General features: G+C 40.5%; 1 protein-coding gene across 1 annotated transcript in view; it reads right to left on the reverse strand.

The window, feature by feature from the left end:
* Window positions 1–20,197, reverse strand: part of LOC106827904 (uncharacterized) — an 89,448-nt gene extending 69,251 nt beyond the window's left edge. Inside the window, exon 1 of the mRNA XM_070499717.1 lies at window positions 19,597–20,197. Within this exon, the coding sequence (XP_070355818.1) occupies window positions 19,597–20,197 (601 nt within the window). The remainder of the gene's footprint in view (window positions 1–19,596) is intronic.
* Between the last annotated feature and the right edge of the window lie 646 nt (window positions 20,198–20,843).

Genomic DNA, 20,843 nt, shown 5'->3' on the forward strand with positions numbered 1-20,843 from the left:
TGTGTTGCATATGTATGCAAACATGTACAATTCAATTCAAATATGTATTTTGAATATCTGTATTCAAAACCCAAAAGTCAAAAGATAAACATATTTTAATAAATAGAAATATTTTTAAAATCCTTAAAGACATAGCAAAGATTGGAAGAAAATACATACTATGGAAGACAAAGGATTAACATCCATAATGTGATTTCTGATTAAAGATAGCTGACTCACCACATGTTTCTCTCTTCTGTCAACCAAAACCCTTCTAAAAGTATAAAAACGAAAGGAGCTATCAGCAAATAAGAGGTTTCAACAATTTTCCAGAAGGCGAACTAAAAATGAAAGTGGTATAATTCTTGAGAGATCCTAGAAAAACTCCAAAGAATTTCAGAAATCAGATGTGATAAGTACACTAGAAGGTAAGAGTAAGACATAAGCCAAAAAAGCTTAAGTGAAAGTCTCTATACAAGACTCAATTTTCATAGGCCACAAATTCAAGTGTGCCAAAAATACAACTTCCTTTTTCTTTACCTTGTATGACTAAGCCTATAAGTAGACTATTGCAAAAATGGCTACAAGAATCTCCCTCCCCATAGTCTCTCCCATTGGTAGACCTCTCATTAACTCTAGACTTAGCCATGTGACTTACTTTGGCCAATTAGACAATAACAAATGTAACACAGGCAGACTTGAAAAGTGCTTGTGCACTGTGGCTTGTCCTCTCACTGCCTTAGAATCCTGAAATCACACGTAAGCGAGCCTGAGCTAGCCTACAGGAGGCTAAGTGACCCCTTGAAAGGGAACCAAAGCACCCTAGCTGAACAGATTCCAACTGACAGACCAGTGTCTCAGCCCATCCTAGATCATCCAGCTGCCAACCAACCCAGGAGCTGACGACAGATGCAGGAAACAGCATAGCCGAGCCAGAGTTGAGTTAAGCCGGTCTAAACCTGAGAACAGCACAACCAACCTAGAGAATCATGTGATGGAATAGAGAATGCTGGAGGTGAAGGTCAGTTTTAAATAAGGCAGTCAGTGAAGGCTCACTGAAAAGGTGACATTTGGGCAAAGACTTGAAGGAGGTGAAGAAGGGGGCCAAATGAACATCTATGGCAGAACACTCCAGGGAGAAAAAACATCAAGTATAAAGGCTCTTTTGGAGGAGTTGTCTGGCACGTTTGAGGAGTGGTAAGGAAGCTACTAGAATAGCTGGAGCAAGGAGGAAAAGAATAAGAGATGAGGTCAGGGAAGATTCAAGCTGTGAGATCCTATAGGGCATTATAGGTCATAGTTAGGGCTTTAATTTTTATTCTTGGTGAGATGAGAAACATTGGAAGATTTTAAGCAGAGGAGGGCTACGATCTGACTTACATTTTAACAAGAAAACTTTATGTTGAGAATAGACTGAAGGATGATGTATCAGTTATCTATTACTGCACAACAAATTATCCCAAATTTAGCAGCTTAAAATGATGAACATTTATTAATCCCCAGCGTCCTTAGGTCAGGAATCTGGGCACAGCTTAATTGAATGTCTCTGGCTCAGTGTCTCTCACAAAGCTGCAATCAAGGTATTGGCCAGGGCTGCAACCATTTCAAGGCTTGACTAGGGTAGGATCCACTTCAAAGTTCATGCACTTAGCTGTTGACAGGCCTTGGGTTCTCCTAGGCTGTTAATGAAAAGCCTCAATGGCAAGGGCCAAACAGATCTCTCCATAAGGCTACTCACAGTATGGCAGCTTGCTTGGCCCAGAGCAAGGGCTCTGAAATAGAAAGATTGAAAGAGGGCACCCAAGACAAAAGCCACAGTCTTTCTGTAACCTAATCTCAGAACAGACATCCCATCATCTTTACCACATTTTATTCACTAGAAGCAATCGTAAAACATAGCTTGCATTTAAGAGGAGGATTTACACACCAGTGTGATTACCAGGATGTGAGGAACATTGGTAACCATCTTACAGGCTGCCTACCAGAGGGCAAGAGAAGAGAGCGAAAAATTTGGAGTTATCGGTATCAAGATGGTACTAAAAGTTGTAGACTCAATGAAATCAACAAGAGAAGGGGGAGGGAAGGAGCCAGCTACAAGGAGTGGATCTTATTTGGACGCTGATTCAAACAACGTGTAAACATTATTTGGTTGATGATTACAAACTGTAAGGAAAAATATTACACTCATGAAACAATTGAAAATAACACAGACTGGATATTGGATGATATAAGAAATCATTAATTTTTAAGCTGTGAACTTGATACGGCAGTTATATTTCAACAGCATCCTTTTTGTCATTTAGCAATACATACTGAAATATTTAGAGATGAAATAATGTCTACAATTTGCTCCAATTAATATGAGAACAGAGGAAGTGGTGGGGAATATAAAAATGAAACAGAATTAGCCAAGAGTTTATAATTGTTGAAGCTGGGTTGCTTATATTCTTCTGCCTACTTCTGCATTTATTTGAAATTTTCATAATTAAAAAGTTTTTTATATAACAATAACGAAAGAGGCCAAAGAGCAATGGAGTAATATTCTCAAAGTGCTACCGGAAAAACAACTGTCAGTCTCAAATTCTACATCAAGCTAAACTGTCATTCAAGAGTGTGGGAGATATAAATATATTTTCAAGTGAATAGACAGATAATTTACCGCTGAGACTCTTGACGAAAAAGCTACTGAGGAGGAAGGAGGAGGGCACTAGAAAAAAGGTAAGCAAAGAAAGTTGTAAACTTGTGGATAAATCTAAGTGAGCACTAAGTAAACAAATAGTAATAAAGAGGATGACTAATTTGGGAAACAATAAATAAAAGGTGCACTAAATTCTAAATAACAGTATGTAAGGAGATGAAGGTGGTGCCTCACAACTTTCTAAGGTCATTGTAATTTTTGGAAGAAAATATACAGCTTAATTTTACACTTTGTAAGTCAATTACACGTTACACTAAAATTATAAATACAAAACACATAAGACAGGAAATGAGATTTTTTTAATGATATCAAATAAAAAGAATACTAAATAGAGAGCATACAATATCTTAACAGACACATATAAGTATACCCTCCTTGAGAGTTGAATGGCTTTTTCAGTTTACTTCCTGTATTTGGAAGTTTCCCGGCTTAAGGGTTATTTTAATTCTCAAATAGTCAAAATCTTGCTTAATCTGAGTTTGAAGTTCCTTTGGCAACACACGACCCTCAAAAACTCAGCAGTTTCTCATCTAGTTGCTTTCAGTAAGTTCGATGTGCAAGTAACATACATACAAAATTTTTTCAAGTCACAATTTTCAAATCTGCTTTATTTCTTTGCCTTCTATATTCTGGATACTAGACCCTTTCCAGACAAATTATTTTCAAGTATTTGCTTTCATTCTGTCATTTCTTTGCCTAACTCCTATTTCTCCCTCCCTCCTCTCTCATTTCTGTCTCTCTCTCTCAACTTAATGATGGCAAACTTGAGTCTATCTAGAAAAATATAATTTAAGGCCACACCTTAATTACAGCTCTGCCCTGAATAATTTTCTCTAATTGAGAATTTTTACTGAGGCTTTGGTGCTCAAACTTTGTGGTTTTTTTTGAGGAAGATTAGCCCTGAGCTAACTACTGCCAGTCCTCCCCTTTTTTTTGCTGAGGAAGCCTGGCCCTGAGCTAACATCTGTGCCCATCTTCCTCTACTTTATATGTGGGATGCCTACCACAGCATGGCATGTCAAGTAGTGCCATGTCCGTACCTGGGACCCAAACCGGCGAACACCGGGCCGCCAAGAAGCAGAATGTGTGAACTTAACCGCTGCACCCCGGGCTGGCCCCAGTGCTCAAACTGTTCAAATTCCATTTCTTACTATTTGGAATCTGGAATCAGTCACCTTTTAAAAACTTGCAAGGCCCCAAGTTTCTGGACTTATTCCCTACCATTTCTATTTGCAAACTAGCCAACTGTTTCCTGAGATGCTCTCTTTCTGTTAACACTTGGCCAAACTTGGGCAATGAAACCCACTCCACTGCTAACATTCTGTTATCTAACTACTGTAGAATGTAGGCTGTCAGAGCTTGCTCTGATTTTACCAAATGTTTTTTGACTTCCCAGCACAGATCTCCATTTTTTTCCAGCTGGTTTCAATTTCTTGTGACCTGCTATGCATCACCCACCACTCACTGCCCAGCAGCTAGGTCAAAGGCACATATTTTAAGTTTGTTATGGCAGCACACCACTTCAAAGTTCCAATTTCTATATTAGTCAATTTAGGCTGACAAGGCTATAAAATGGTAAGACATAAGCCTTGAAATCTCGGTGGCTTAAGACAATAAGACCTTATTTGTTTTTCATGCAAAGTCTGATGAGAGTCACCAGGAGCTCTCACTGAACTAGTGACTCAGAGATCCAGGCTCCCTCCAAGTGGTGACGCTATAAATTCAGCTTACGGCTTCTAAGGTTACTGTGGCAGCAGAAAAGAAAAATGGAAGAAGGATACCAGTTCTTAATTGACTTGATCCAAAAATGACACACATCTTTTCTTCTCAACCCCATGAGCAAGGGCTAGCTCAACTGACCAAGTCTAAATGGAAAAAGGCCAAGAAATCTAGGCAGGAACATGGACATTCTGTGATCAGTAGGCGCTCTGACACATAAAAGGATGGAAAAAAATGTTTACAGCACATGTTAACCAAGGAAAAACTGGCCCAGCTACATTAACATTAGCACAAGTGGATTTTAAGGGAAGAATAAAGTATTATTAGGAATAAATAGGGGCAGTATATAGTTTAAAAACAAAAGAGGGCCAGCCCAGTGGCGTAGTGGTTAAGTTTGCACGCTCCACTTTGGGCAACTCAGGGTTCGCAGGTTCGGATCCTGGGCATGGACCTACACACCACTCATCAAGCCATGGTGTCAGTACATCCCATATACAAAATAGAGGAAGATTGGCACAGATATTAGCTCAGTGACAATCTTCCTCAAGCAAAAACAAGAGGAGGATTGGCAACAGTGCCAGCTCAGGGCCAATCTTACTCACCAAAAAAACCCCAACAAAACTAGAATAAACGCAAAAAAATTAAGTTGGAACCCTACCACAAAAAAATACACAAAAATTAACTCAAAATGGATTAACATTAATATAAGAGTTAAAACAATAAAATTCTTAGAGGACAGGAGTAGGGGCTGGCCCCACAGCCAAGTGGTTAAGTCTGCGTGCTCCGCTTTGGCAGCCCAGGGTCTCAGCGGTTCAGATCCTGGGTGCAGGCCTAGCACCACTCTTCAAGCCATGCTGAGGCTGCATCCCACATAGCATAACTAGAAGGACCCACAACTAGAATATACAACTATGTACTGGGGGATTTTGGGGAGAAGAAGAAAAAAAAGAGATTGGCAACAGATGTTAGCTCAGGGCCAATCTTTAAAAAAAAAAAAAAAGAAGAAGAAGACAGGAGTAAATCTTCTTCATGACTTTGGATTTGGCAGTGGATTCTTAAATATGACACCAAAAACATGAGCAACAAAAAACAGATATATTAGACTTCATCAAAGTTAAAAACTTTGTGAGTCAAAGGAAAGGGAAGACAACATACAGAATGAGAGAAAATATTTGCAAATCACTTTTCTGGAAAAAATCTAGTATCCAGAACATAAAAGGAATTCTTACAATGCAACAACAAAAAGAACTAAATTTTAAAAATGGGCAAAGTACCTGAATACTTATTTCTCCAAATAAGATATACAAATGGCTGATAAGCACATGAAAAGATACTCAACATCACTAATCGTTAGGGGTAATGCAAATCAAAGCCACAATGAGACACCATGTCATACCCATTAGGAAGACTATAGTCATAAAAAATAAAGTAAAATAAAAATAACACGCATTAGCAAGAATGTGGAGAAATTGGAACCCTTGCGCACTGTTGGTGGAAACGTAAAACTGTACAGCCACTATGGAAAAGAGTGTGACAATTCCTCAAAGAATTATAAATGCAATTACTGTATGATCCAGCAACTCCCCTTGTAGGTATACAGACAAAAGAATTTAAAGCAGGGACTCAAACAAGCACATGTAGATTCATGTTCATGACAGTATTATTCATAATAGCCAAAAGGTAGAAGCAATCCAAGTTTCCGTCAACAGATGAATGGAGAAACAAAATGAAATATATGTTTTTCTATATGTATTTCACACAATGGAAGATTACTCAGCCTTTAGAAAGGAAGAAATCTGACACAGGCGACAACATGGATGAACACTGAGGGCAACATGCAAAGTAAAATGAGCCACTCACAAAAATTTTTAAAACCGTATTAATTCCATTTATATAAGGCACCTAGAGTAGTCAAATCCACAGATAACAGAAAGTACAATGGTGGTTTCCAGTAGCTGGTGGGATGGGATAATGAGGGGTTAATGTTTAATGAGTACAGAGTTTCAGATTGGGAAGATGAAAAAAAGTTCTGGAGACGGATGGTGGTAATGGTTGTACAACAAAGTGAATGTACTTAATGCCACTGAACTGTATACTGAAAAATGGTTAAAATGCATACCAAACAAAATCACAGAGCTGACAAATACAATAATTGAACTAAAACATTCAATAGAGGGATTCAAAGGAGACTAGATCAAGCGGAAGAAAGGATCAGTGATCTTGAAGACAGTGCAATAGAATTCATCCTATCAGAGAAGCAAAATGAAAGAAGAATGATGAGAGTGAAGATAGCTTTAGGGACTTGAGAGAGACCATCAAGCAGACCAATATACACATTATAAGGGTCCCTGAAGGAGAGGGGGGCAGAAAGCTTATTTCAAGAAATAATGGCTAAAAACTACTCTCACCTGGGAAATAGACATCCAGATCTAGGAAGCCCAAAGAAGACCAAAAAATATGAATTCAAAGAGACCCACAGGAAGGTACACTATAATTAAATTAATTGCCAAGTAATTAAATTGCCAAAATTTAAAGACAAAGAGACACTGTTAAAAAGCAGCAAAAGAAAAGCAAATTGTTACATACAAGGGAATCCCATAAGACTATCCGTGGATTTTTCAGCAGAAACCTTGCAGGCCAGAATGAAGTGGGATGATATATTTATTCTAACTGCTGAAAGCAAAAAATTGCCAACCAAGAAGACTATAACCAGCAAAGCTGTCCTTCAGAATTGAAGGAGATACAAAGAGTTTCCCAGAAAAACAAAAGCTGAAGGAGTTCATCACCACTAGACTGAACTTACAAGAAATGTTAAAGAGTTCTTCATGCTGAAAAAAGAGACATGAAACAGGAACAGGAAAAATTATGAAAGCATAAAACTCACCAGTAAAGCTAGAAAAAAGAAGAATCTAAAAAAGAAAGGGAATACTGACTACAGATGTTTTCCTCAATTAGATCCTATTTAAAAAGAGGAAATATCAGCAAAAAAATGTTAAAGTAGGAAATTTTATGTTATGAATGTTTTACCACATTTTTAAATTTACTATATAATAGGCACACAGCTTCAGTTTTGCAAGATGAAAAGGCTTCTTGGTGGCAGTGCATATAGAGGAGAGTCAGCCTGGGGAACTCAGTAAAAGAAATGTTGCTGATATCATACTCTGGCAGGCTCAATGCCCAGCAGAGCCCAGGCCGTGCAGCTGGAGCTGCAGGAATCTGAGATTCCCATAAGGAGTTTCTTTCCCGTGTACAAGGTTGGTGTAAGAGGGTTCCATAGGCAGACTCCGAACTCACCTCCCCCCATAGATGCAACATCTACTATTGGAACAATTACCCCTCAGAGAGAACTGAAAACTGGATAAAAAGAACCCCATAAAAAGGGACTCTCCTAACTGAGGTGCAAGAGGCAGAAACTCCTTTCTAGAGAGAGAAAAAGCCACAATTGCAACCCACAGTGCTTCATCGCCAGCTGGGAGCAATCCTAAGGTACACAGCCTTCCCTGGAGGAGCAGGAGACCTGAGCAGGGGAGTGTTACTGCTATAAGCATCTTCTGGACTCAGCACAACCTAGACAAGTGTCATAATATCTGGCTTTACTAGCTACTAACAACAATGGAGAATGCCCCCAGAAAAGCTATCAGACATAAGGGGAAAAAAGTTGGCTCTTAAATAGCCTTTGCACAAATTCACCTGTTTTGAAAAGCAACCAAAATCACAGTCCTTCGGTGAAGAGATTCACCTGATAGGCTCTGGGTGCATCTCAGTGAGGGGTGAGACCTCTCCAGGGACTGAGACATTGGCAGCCGACATTATTGTGACCTAGGACAGGATGCTGTAACAGAAGCTGGAAGACACCAGTGGAGTTCTTCCCCTGGTCTGTTAGCACAGGGGCCTGCCACACCCACTAGAGCGCCAATTTCATCCACCGCAGACAGGGCAGGCAGCCTGCTCTAGGGACTGGTCCCACCTAACATCAAGCCCTCGGGCAACTTGTGGGCCTGCATGGGGGGGTGACTGGATCTTCTGCAGCCAGGCAAATGGATCCACCTCTGAGGGGCAGGGCTGCGTGAGGAATGGGTGGAGCGTGTGGGGCATTGGTGGAGTGTGTGGGGCCTCTGCAGCTGGGAGGCTGGGTCTGCTTCAGGAGGTCAGGGTATGCACACAGGGTAGAACTGTGTTGATGGTGTCTGTGGCCCTGTGGGTAGTGGGGCTTCTTAGCTGCAGAAGACTTGTGCTTCACAAACAGCCAGATAGGGGATCAGTCCCACTTTCAAAAGCCTGAAAAACTGGATTCTCCCATACCTGAGGCAAGCCCCACTCAGCTGCAATCCTGAAAGAACTGACAAGAGCCTACAGAAGTTGTAAGCCTAGCAACCAGGCATGCTGGGGGCCTATTCACTTAACAGAAAAGCTACAAAACAAATGTGCTATTAGACCTTGCAGCCAACTCTGCTGAGGCTTCCCCCCACGGTAAAGTGTCTAAAGGGTCTATAGCAGCCACACAGAGCTGAGCATTACAACAAGCTGGCCAAGGGGACAACCCAGCCTCCCTGACTCCCTCAGCAAGAGCAACCCTGTCACAATAGAAGAACACACATAGCCCAGACAGGGGACACAACTGGAAGATTTAGGAATGGTGACAAGAGGGAAGCAAACTCCTGGGCCTCATAAGGCATCTCTTACACAAGGCCACCTCTCCAAGATTGGGAGATTTAGCTGACCTACCTAATGCATAGATATAAGCAGAGGGAAAGGGGCAGATGGCGGAGACAAAGGAATATGTTGAAAGTAAGAGAACAGGACAAAATCCCAGAAAACGAACTAAATGAAACAGAGAAAAACAAGCTACCTGACAAAGAGTACACACTAAGAGTCACAAGGATGATCACTGATCTTGGGAGAAGAATGGATTGACACAGTGAGAACTTGAACAAAGAATTGGAAAATATAAAAAAGAACCAATCAGAAATGAAAAATAAATACTGGAAATGAAAAATTCACTAAAGAGACTCAACAGTAGAGATGATACAGAAGAAGGAGGTGAGCTGTCAGCAAGCTGGACAAATGACTAGAGGAAATCACCCAAGCTGAACAGATAAAAGAAAAAAGAATTAAAAAGAATGAGAAGAGGGGGCTGGCTCAGTGGCACAGCGATTAAGTTCACATGTTCTGCTTTGGCAGCCTGGGGCTCACCAACTCAGATCCTGGCTGTGGACCTATGCATTGCTTGTCAAGTCATGCTGTGGCAGCATCCCACATATAAAGTAGAGGAAGATGGGCAGGGATGTTAGCTCACAGCCAGTCTTCCTCAGCAAAAAAAGAGGCAGATTGGCAGCAGATGTTAGCTCAGGGCTAATCTTCCTCAAAGAAAAGAAAAGAAGAACAAGAACAGTCTAAAGGACCTCTGGGACAACATCAAACACATTAACATTTCATATTATAGGTGTCCCAGAAGGAGAAGAGAGAGTCAAAGGGGCAGAGAATCTATTTGAATAAATAATAGCTGAAAACTTTCCTAACCTAAGGAAGGTAACAGACATCCAAGTACAGGAAGCACAAACAGCACCAAAAAACATAAACCTGAAGAGGCCCACACCAAGACACATTATAATTAAAATGTCCAAAGTTAAAGATAAACAGAAAATCCTAAAAGCCGCAAGAGAAAGACAACAAGTGACATACAAAGGAAATCCCATAAGGCTATGAGCTGACTTCTCAGCAGAAACCTTACAGGCTAGAAGGGAGTGGCATGATATATTTAAAATGCTGAAAGGAAAAAACCTAAAGCCAAGAAAACTCTACCTGGCAAGGTTATCATTCAGAATGGAAGGAGAGATTAAGAGTTTCCCAGACAAGTAAAACTTAAAGGAGTTTATCACCAAGAAACCAGTTTTACAAGAAACACTAAAGGGACTTATTTAAGTGGGAAAAAGAAGACCACAAATAGAAATAAGAAAATTATCCAAAAAAAGGCAATAAAATCACTGGTAAAGGCAAAAATACTGTAAAGGTAGCATATCAGCCACTTATGAAGATAATATGAAGGTCAAAAGACAAAAGTACTAAAATTACCTATTTCAATGATAAGAGGGTAATGGATACACACACATGAAAAAAATCACAATATAATATCACAAACATAAAATGTGGGAGGAGGAGAGTAGAAGACTAGAGCTTTTAGCAAGAGGTCAAACTGAAGAGACCATCAACTCTATATAGATTGCTGTATACGTAGGTTATTATATATGAATCTCATGACAATCTCAAACCAGAAACCTATAATAAATACAAAACAATTAAGAGAAAGGAACTCAAACATAATACTAAAGAAAGCCATCAAACTACAAAAGAAGAGAGCAAGAGAAAACAGGAACAGAGAAGACCTACTAAAACACCCAGAGAAAAAGTAACAAAATGGCAATAAGTATGTTCTTATCAATAGCTACTTTACAGGTCAATGGACTGTGCTCCAATCAAAAGGCATAGGGTGGCTGACTGTATATAAAAAAAGCCCCATATATATGCTGCATGCAAGAGACACACTTCAGACCTAAAGACACTCAGAAATTGAAAGTGAACAGATGGAATAAGATGCTCCATGCAAATGGCAATGAAAAGAAAGCTGTGCTAGCAATACTTATATCAGACAAAATAGACTTAAAAACAAAAAATGTAACAAAAGACAAAGAAGAGCACTACAAAATGATAAAGGGTACAATCCAACAAGAGGATGTAACACTTGTAAATATCTATGAACCAAAACAGGACCACCTAAATATATAAAGCAATTAGTAACAGACATAAAAGGAGAAAGGAGAAATCAAAAAAATACCTGGAGACATTTAAATGAAAATAAGACATGCCAAAATCCATGGGACACAGAAAAGCAGTTCTAAGAGGGAAGTTTATAGCAATACAGGCCTACTTCAACAAACAAGATAAATCCCAAATAAACAATCTAGGTAACAGTGCACCTAAAGAAAGCAGAAAAAGACGAACAAAGTCGAAAATAAGTAGAAGGAAGGAAATAATAAAAATCAGAGCAGAAATACATGAAATAGAGACTAAGAAGAACAATAGAAAAACTCAATGAATCCAAGATCTGGTTCTTTGAAAAAACAAACAAAATTGACAAACTTTTAGCCAGACTCACCCAGAAAAAAAGAGAGAAGGCTCAAATAAATAAAATCAGAAATGAAAGAGGAGACATTAGAGCAGACATCTCATAAATACAAAAGACTATATAGGGGCTGGCCCGGTGGCACAGCAGTGAAGTGCGCATGTTCCACTTCAGCAGCCCAGGGTTCGCCAGTTCAGATCCCGCATGCAGACATGCCACTGCTTGGCAAGCCATGCTGTGGTAGGCGTCCCACATATAAAGAAGAGGAAGATGGGCATGGATGTTAGCTCAGGGCCAGGCTTCCTCAGCAAAAAGGGGAGGATTGGCAGCAGGTGTTAGCTCAGAGCTAATCTTCCTCAAAATAAATAAATAAATAAATCTTTAAAAGGAAAAAAGATTATAGAGAATACTACAAAAAGCTATATACCAACAAACTGGATAATCTAGAAGAAATGGATAAATTCTTAGAATCATACAAACTTCGAAAACTGAATCAAGAAGAAATAGAGATTTTGAATAGACCAATCACCAGTAAGGAGATCAAAACAGAAATCAAAAACTTCCCAAAAGATAAAGGTCCAGACTGATGGCTTCCCTGGTGAATTCTACCAAACATTCAAAGACTTAATACCTATTCTTCTCAAACTCTTCCAAATAATTGAAGAGGAGGCGAAGCTTCCTAACTCATCCTACAAAGTCAACATTACCCTGATAACAAAACCATACAAGGACAACAGGAAAAAAGAAAATTCCAAGCCATTATCATTGATGAACATTGATACAAAAATCCTCAACAAAATACTAGCAAATCGAATACAACAATACATTAAAAAGATCATACACCATGATCAAGTGGAACGTATTCCAGGAATGCAGGGATGGTTCAACATCTGCAAATCAATCAACGTGATACACTACATTAACAAAATGAAGAATAAAAATCACATGATCATCTCAACAGACGCAGAGAAAACATTTGACAAGATACAGCATCCATTTATGATTAAAACTTTAATAAAATGGGTATAGAAGAAAAGTACTTCAACATAATAAAGGCTGTATATGACAAATCCACAGCTAATATCATTCTCAATGGAGAAAAACTGAAAGCTATCCCTCTAAGAACAGGATCCAGACAAGGATGCTCACTTTCACCACTCTTATTTAGCATAGTATTGGAAGTCTTAGCCTGGGCAATCAGGCAAGAAAAACAAATAAAAGGGATCCACATTGGAAAGGAAGAAGTGAAACTGTCACTATTTGCAGGTGACATGATTTTATATTCAGAAGACCCTAAAGAATCCACTAAAAAACTTCTAGAAATAATAAGTGAATATGGTAAAGTTGCAGGATACAAAATCAACATACAAAAATCAATTGCATTTCTATACACTAACAACTAAGTAGCAGAAAGAGAAATTAAGAATACAATCCCATTTACAATTGCAACAAAAAGAATAAAATATCTAGGAATTAACTTAACCAAAGAGGCAAAGATTTATACACTGAAAACCATAAAACATTGTTGAGAGAAATTGAAGAAGATGCAAAGAAATGGAAAGATATTCCATGTTCTGGGATTGGAAGAATTAACATAGTTAAAATGTCCATACTTCCTAAAGCAATCTATAGATTCAATGCAATCCCTATCAAAGTTCCAACAACACTTTTCACAGAAATAGAACAAAGAATCCTAGAATTTATATGGAACAACAAAAGACCCTGAATAACCAAAGGAATCCTGAGAAAAAAGAACAAAGCTGGAGGTATCACACTCCCTGATTTCAAAATATACTACAAAGCTATGGTAACAAAAACAGCATGGTACTGGCACAAAAACAGACACACCGATCAATGGAACAGAATCGAGAGCCCAGAAATAAATTCACATGTTTATGGGCAGCTAATTTTCGACAAGGGAGCCAAGAGCATACAATGGAGAAAGGAAAGTCTCTTCAATAAACAGTGTTGGCAGAACTGGACAGCCACATGCAAAAGAAGGAAAGTAGAGCATTATCTTACACCATACAGAAAAATTAACACAAAATTGATTGAACACTTGAACATTAAGACCTGAAATCATGAAACTTCTAGAAGAAAAACACATACGCAGTATGCTTTTCAACATCGGTCTTAGCAGCATATTTTCAAGTACCATGTCTCACTGGGGAAGGGAAACAATAGAAAAAATAAACAAATGGGACTACATCAAACTAAAAATCTTCTGCACAGCAAAAGAAACCATCAACAAAACGAAAAGACAACCTAACAATTGGGAAAAGATATTTGCAAACTGTATATCAGACAAGGGGTTAATATCCAAACTATATAAAAAACTCATATTTCTCAACACAAAAAAACTAACAACCCAATTAAAAAATGGGCAAAAGATCTGAACAGACATTTCTCCAAAGAAGATATACAGATGGCCAACAGGCACATGAAAAGATGTTCAACATCATTAATTATCAAGGAAATGCAAATCAAAACTACAATGAGATATCGCCTCACTCCCATCAGAATGGCTATCATTAACAAGACAAGGAAACAACAAGTGTTGGAGAGGATGTGGAGAGAAGGGAACTCTCATACACTGCTGGTGGGAGTGCAAACTGGGGCTACCACTATGGAAAACAGTATGGAGATTCCTCAAATAATTAAGAATAGGACTACCATATGACCCAGCTATTCCACTGCTGGGTATTTATCCAAAGAACACAAAAACACGAGTGCATAAAGATACATGCACCTGCATGCTCATTGCAGCATTATTCACAATATGCAAGACTTGGAAGAAACCTAGGTGCCCAACGACCAGGATGAATGGTTAAAGAATTTGTCGTATATATACACAATGGCATACTACTCAGCCATAAGAAATGATGAAATTTGACTATCTGTCACAACATGGATAGATCTTGAGGGTATTATGCTAAGTGAAATAAGTCAGAAGGAGAAAGACAAATACTGTATGATCTCACTCATAAGTAGAAGATAAAAACAACAATAACCAATCACATAAAGACGGAGACTGAATTGTTCATTACCAAAGGGGAAAGTGGATAGGAGGAGGGCAAAAGGTGTGATTAGGCACATGTGTTGTGGTGATGGATTTTAATTAGTCTTTGGTTGGTGAACATGATGTAATATACACAGAAATCAAAATATAATGATGTACACCTGAAATTTATATAATGTATAAACCAACGTTACCATAATAAAAACTTTATTTTAAAAAATAGGCTTCTAGAGATACGTTACCAACAATATGAATGTACTTAACACTACTGAACTATATAGGTAAAAATGGTTAAAATAGCAAGTTTGCAGGATACAAGGTTAATATATAAAAGTCAGTCACTTTCCTACATACCAGCAAGGGATAGTGAAATTTGACATTTAAAACACAATGGCATTTACATTAGCACCCCCAAAAATGACATACTTAATTATAAATTTAAGAAAGTATGTACAAGATCTCTATAAGGAAAACTATACAAGTGATGAAAATTACCAAACAAAAAGTAAATAAATGGAGAGATAGTCATGTTCACACATAGGAAGATTCAATATTATCAAAGTGGCAATCCTTCACCAACTTCTTCTATTGATTCAATGAAATCCCCCAAGAAATCTCACCAAGTTATTTTGTGGATATCAACACATTTATTCTAAAGTTTATATGAGAGGCAAAAGACCCAGAATAGCAAACTCTATATTGCGGAAGAACAAAGTTGAAGGACTGACACTATCTGACTTATAGACTTATACACTACAGTAACCAAGACAGTGTGGTACATGCAAAAGAGACAGACAGATCAATCAGATGGAATAGAGAGCCCAGCAAAAGACCTACATAAATAGTCAACTGATCTTTGACAACAGAGCAAGGGCAATACAATGGAGCAATGATAGTCTTTCCAATAAAAGAGGTTAGAACCAATGGATTTCCACATGCAAAAAAAATCAATCTAGACACCTTTACATACTTCACAAAAATTTACTCAAAATGGATCATAGACCTAAATGTAAAATGCAAAATTTATAAAACTCCTAGAAGTAGGAGTAAACCTACATGACCTTAACTATGGCAATGACTTGTCAGACACAACACCAAAGGCACAATGCATGAAAAAAAACTGATAAGCTGAAGCTTATTAAAATTAAACCTTCTGCTCTGAGAAAGTCAACATCAAAAGAATGAGAAAACGAGTCACAATCTGGGATAAAATATTTCCAAAAGGCACATCTGATAAAAGACTGTTATCCAAAATATACAAAGAACTCCTAAAACTCACTAAGAAATCCAACCCAGTTAGAAAATGAGCAAAATACCTGAACAGACACCTCATCAAAGAAGACATATAGATGGCAAATAAGATGAGAAGATGCTCTCCATTATATGCCACTAGAGACTTGCAAATTAAAACAATAGTGAGAGAACACTATACATCTACCAGAGCGGCCAAAGTCAAGAATGCTGACACCACCAAATGCTGGCAAGGATGTGAGGCAACAGGAGCGCTCACTCATGGCTGGTGGGAATGCAAAATGGTACAGCCACTTTGAAGGACAGTTTGGCAGTTTTTTACAAAATTAAACATACACTTACCATATGATCCAGCAATTGTGCTCCATAGTATTTACCCAAAGGATCTGAAAACTTATCTTCACACAAAAACCTGCACATGAACGTTTACAGCAATTGTTTTCATAATTACCAAAACTTGGAAGCAACCTACACGTCCTTCATTAGGTGAATGGATAAATAAACTGGTACATCCAGACAATGGAATATTACTCATCACTAAAAAGAAATAAGCTATCAAGCCATAAAAAGGACACAGAGGAAACATAAATGCATATTACTAAGTGAAAGAAGCCAATCTGAAAAAGCTGCATACTGTATGAGTCCAACTACCTGACATTCTGGAAAAGGCAAAACTGTGGAGACAGTAAAAATAGCAGTGGTTTCCAGGAGTTAGGGGGAGGGATGAACAGGCAGAGTGCAGAGAATTTTAAGGGCAGTGAAGCCATTCTATATACTATAATGGAGGATATATATCATTATACACTTGTCAAAATTCATAGAACATACAACCCCAAGAGTGAACCCTAAGGTAAACTACCGACTCTAAGTGTTAATGATGTGTCAGTGTGGGGTCCTGACAGACGTATCACTGTGACACAGGATGTCAACAGCAGAGGCTGTACATGTGCGATGACAGAGGGTGTACAGGAAATCTCTGTCCCTCCTCTCAATTTTGCTGTGAACCTAAAACACTCTAAAATATAAAGTTTATTCATTTTTTAAATGGTTAACATGGTAAATTTAATGTTATGTGTATTTTACCACAACTTAAATTAAAAATTTAAAAATGAAGGTAATACATTAAAAAACACATGGGTAAAAGATCCACTAAAGTTCAAGATAGACCAATAAATTTTAATATAGCATATTAAAAAAGTTCATCGGTAGGTTTTAGCTTCTGCATTGCAACTAACCTTTACCACTTAAGTTTTGGTGTAGTATCAAAAGAAGAATATTGGTAATTATCTGAAAAGCCTATCAAAACACTCTTCCCTTTTCCAACTACATAAACTGGATTTTCTTCATGTATTTCAAACAAAACATATAGCAACAGACTGAATGCGCAGGTAGGTATGAGAATCTAGTTGTCATCTATTAAGCTAGACATTAAGGAGATTTATAAAAACGTACAACAATCTCCCTCTCTAAATTCTTTTTGTTTTGGAAAATATAGTTTTTATTTTTAAAATGTGTTACTTATGTTAACACATAATAAGTCAATCCTGTTATTTTTAAGTGAATTAATAAAAATTCTTAAACTTCCATATTATGTGGACAGTGACAACAAAATGAAGTAACATTTGTCAAGGCTTCTAAAAAGGAGCTGGGAGGGGCCAGCCTGTTGGGGCAGCGGTTCAGTTCACGCACTCTGCTTTGGCGGCCTGCGGTTGGCTAGTTGGGATCCCAGCCACCACTTGTCAAGCCATGCTGTGGCAGCATCCCACATACAAAGTAGAGGAAGATGGGCACGGATGTTAGCTCAGGGCCAATCTTCCTCAGCAAAAAGAGGAGCACTGGCAGCAGATGTTAGCTCAGAGCTAATCTTCCTCAAAAAAACAAATAAATAAAATCAAAATCAAAATGGAACTAGGAAGCCATTAAGAGAATGGGACTTAGGCACACACACTACATCTCTACCCAGATAGGACATAACTTTTCAACTGGGCTATACTGCTGTCATCTTGGCCTTCTGTCAAGAGATACCCTTATTCCCATAGAAAAGAACCTTTTGCCTTAGAGATGGCCTTGGCAACGAATCAGTATAGCCAAGAAGTAACAGTTGTTGCCAGTACAATTCACAAATTTTACAAAACCACCTGTATGATTTCTCTTTTTGCTTTTATAAACCCTTGCCTCTTTTGTCTTCCTTGGAACACATTTTGGGTTTCTACCTGACTCTGTGTCTCCCAAATTGCAACTCTAATTGCCCAAATAAATATCTGCTGTTTGAATTCTAGTGAATTTTTCCTTGGTCAACAATTAATTTCTAATATGATAAATATCGACACATTTAAGCAAAAATACAAAAGCTCTTTGAGACTTTCAATAATTGCTAACCTCTAAGGAAAAATTCTAAAAAGTTTGAGAACCATTGCATTAAAATCTTTCATGTGGGGGCCGGCCTGGTGGCGCAGTGTTTAAGTTCGCACGGTCGGCTTCTCAGTGGCCCGGGGTTTGCGGGTTCAGATCCCGGATGCAGACATGGCACCACTTGGCAAAAAGCCATGCTGTGGTAGGTGTCCCATGTATAAAGTAGAGGAAGATGGGCATGGATGTTAGCTCAGGGCCAGTCTTCCTCAGCAAAAAGAGGAGGATTGGCAGCAGATGTTAGCTCAGGGCTAATCTTCCTCAAAAAAAAAAAAAGTTATATTAAAAAAAGAAAATCTTTCACGTGTTCTGGTGAAGTTTTGTGTGCCCCGAAAATTCATGTTGAAGCCCTAATCCCCAATATGATGGTAAAAAGTGGGACCTTTCAAAGGTAATTGGAGTTAGATGAGGTCATGAAGGTGGTGCCCATGATGGAATTAGCGCCCTTATAAGAAGAGACAGTTTGCGCCGTCTACACACAAAGAGGAGGTCATGTGAGCACAGCAAGAAGGCAACGGTCTACCAGACAGGAAGAGACCTCACAGAAGACCCCCCTGAGGGCACCCTCATCCCAGTCTTGCGGCCTCCAGAACTATGAGAAAATGAATTTCTGTTGTTTACGCCACCCGGTCTTGGGTATTTTGTTACGGCAGTCTGAGCTTACCAACACAGCACATAATAGCAAAAGAGACTGGAATCAACCCAAAAGTCCGTTACTCAGAGAGCTGGCTAAATAAATCGTGATGCCTCCAAACCCGGAACGCTCTGCAGAGGGGGGCGGGGCGGGCATTCCAGGACTGAGCGGGACGGCAGATTCGGAAGAGCGGACAAAAAGGGAAGGAAAACAACATAGGCAAAAATTTCACTCGCACCCAAACCTCTCCTGATGTGTTTTATGTTTGAGGACTCTGTCTACTGTTCTTCGTTTCCCGCCATAATCTACCTCTGTCGGTGTCAGCGGAGCAGGCACTGAATGCTTTTTTGTCGCAGGACAAATTACTGTACGCAGGACAAGCTATTCTGCCGGAACAAACGCTCCTCGGGGACAGTCAGCTTTTTGATGTCTGGGTGGACTTTCTAGAAGGTTCTGGGATGCTTTTGAGCGAAGGAAATTTGGAGGCACTTCTGTGAAGCGCACACGGGCCCACCACGAAGACTGGGATTCAAAAGAGCAAGAGCCTCGACCCTGAGCCGGTCACACGACCTGCCCTCTTCTGAGTCCCCTCTCTATCCCGACGCGGCGCCCACACTCGCCGGGTGGCAGGGTGTCCGGACACGAGGAGCCGACCAGCGGGGGAACCCGGGTTTTTCCCGGAGTTCCCTCACAGTCCGACGGGAAGGGAGGAAAAGAAGAACCTTCCTCCGCCCCAGAGCGCAGCAGCAGGGTCTCCAGCGGCTTACCAGGTCTGGACGCCAGCGCGCCACCGAGCCCCGCAAGCAGCATCAGGAGGCGGAGCATGCTGTGGCTTCCCGGCTCCGTGTGGGGACTGGGCCGCCGACCGTTGGGCCGGCTGGAGGCGGGCGCCGCTCCCGCCGACCCGGGACGCGCGGCCCCTGAGGCCGCCTCCCCGCGCGGCCGCTGCGCCGGCCCAACGGTCGCCCCGCCCCGCCCCGAGCGGACCCGCCCCGAGCCGCCCCGAACCGCCCCGCGCCGCCCGCCCCCCAGCCGCCCGGAACCTCCCCGAGCCGCCCCGCGCCGCCCGCCCCCCAGCCGCCCGGAACCTCCCCGAACCGCCCCGCGCCGCCCGCCCCCCAGCCGCCCGGAACCGCCCCGAGCCGCCCCGCGCCGCCTCCCGGCCGCCGGCTCTCCCCTCCGTCGCGGTCGCCGTCCCCCGCCCCCCGTCCCCCTTTCGCCCCGTGGGGACGGACCTAGAAGAACTAACACGCCGACTGTGCGCTGTTTTGTCTCAGGCACTTCCATGTGCTTTAAAAGGCGAACGTGTAATACTTTCTGCATTGAAAATACACCCACGCACGCTCGCACACAAATATACATGTTCATTATTACTGAAGCTGGGTTTCTCAAACTAAAAAACAACTAACCAGATGTGTGAAGAAGATTCCAAGAAAGGGAAAACCGAGTAGATTTTGCTCTCCTTGGAAAGAGCCTGCTACGGCTTTCCTCCAGACCCACTTGCCCAAACGCACTTTGTGACCGGGCTGTGTCTACTTTTTCCTCCCATCGACCTGGCTCTCCACGAGCTCTCGGCTAAAATTCATGGGTTGCCATTCTCCTGTTCAGTAATTTCTCCGGACAAGGAATATTCATTCACTCACGCAGTGAATGAGATGCACGAGATTCTTGCCCATAATTACAGTGTGTATGTTCCAGTAGAGAGTTCTAGCCAAATTCCTCAGCAGAGTATTCAGTTTTCTGAATTCGGAGCGCAGGCTCTGCGGCCCGCTTTCTCCCGTCCCCAGGGCTCAGCCGCCTCGACCTCGGGTCTCTCCTGAGTGAACAGCGGCTCATGCCCTGGGGCTGCAGGGCCTCCTCCCTCCCACCCTCACCCCCAGTCTCACCTATACACACCATCTTTTGTTTCTTTTCAAATCCCAAAGCACGAATTCATCCCTCATACTAATTAACAGAAAAGCAAACACGCAAACTAACAGGCCCCGTGGGAACACAGAAGCTCACTTGGGGAATC

The sequence above is a fragment of the Equus asinus genome, chromosome 27, assembly GCF_041296235.1.
Source record: "Equus asinus isolate D_3611 breed Donkey chromosome 27, EquAss-T2T_v2, whole genome shotgun sequence".
Lineage (NCBI taxonomy): Eukaryota > Metazoa > Chordata > Mammalia > Perissodactyla > Equidae > Equus > Equus asinus.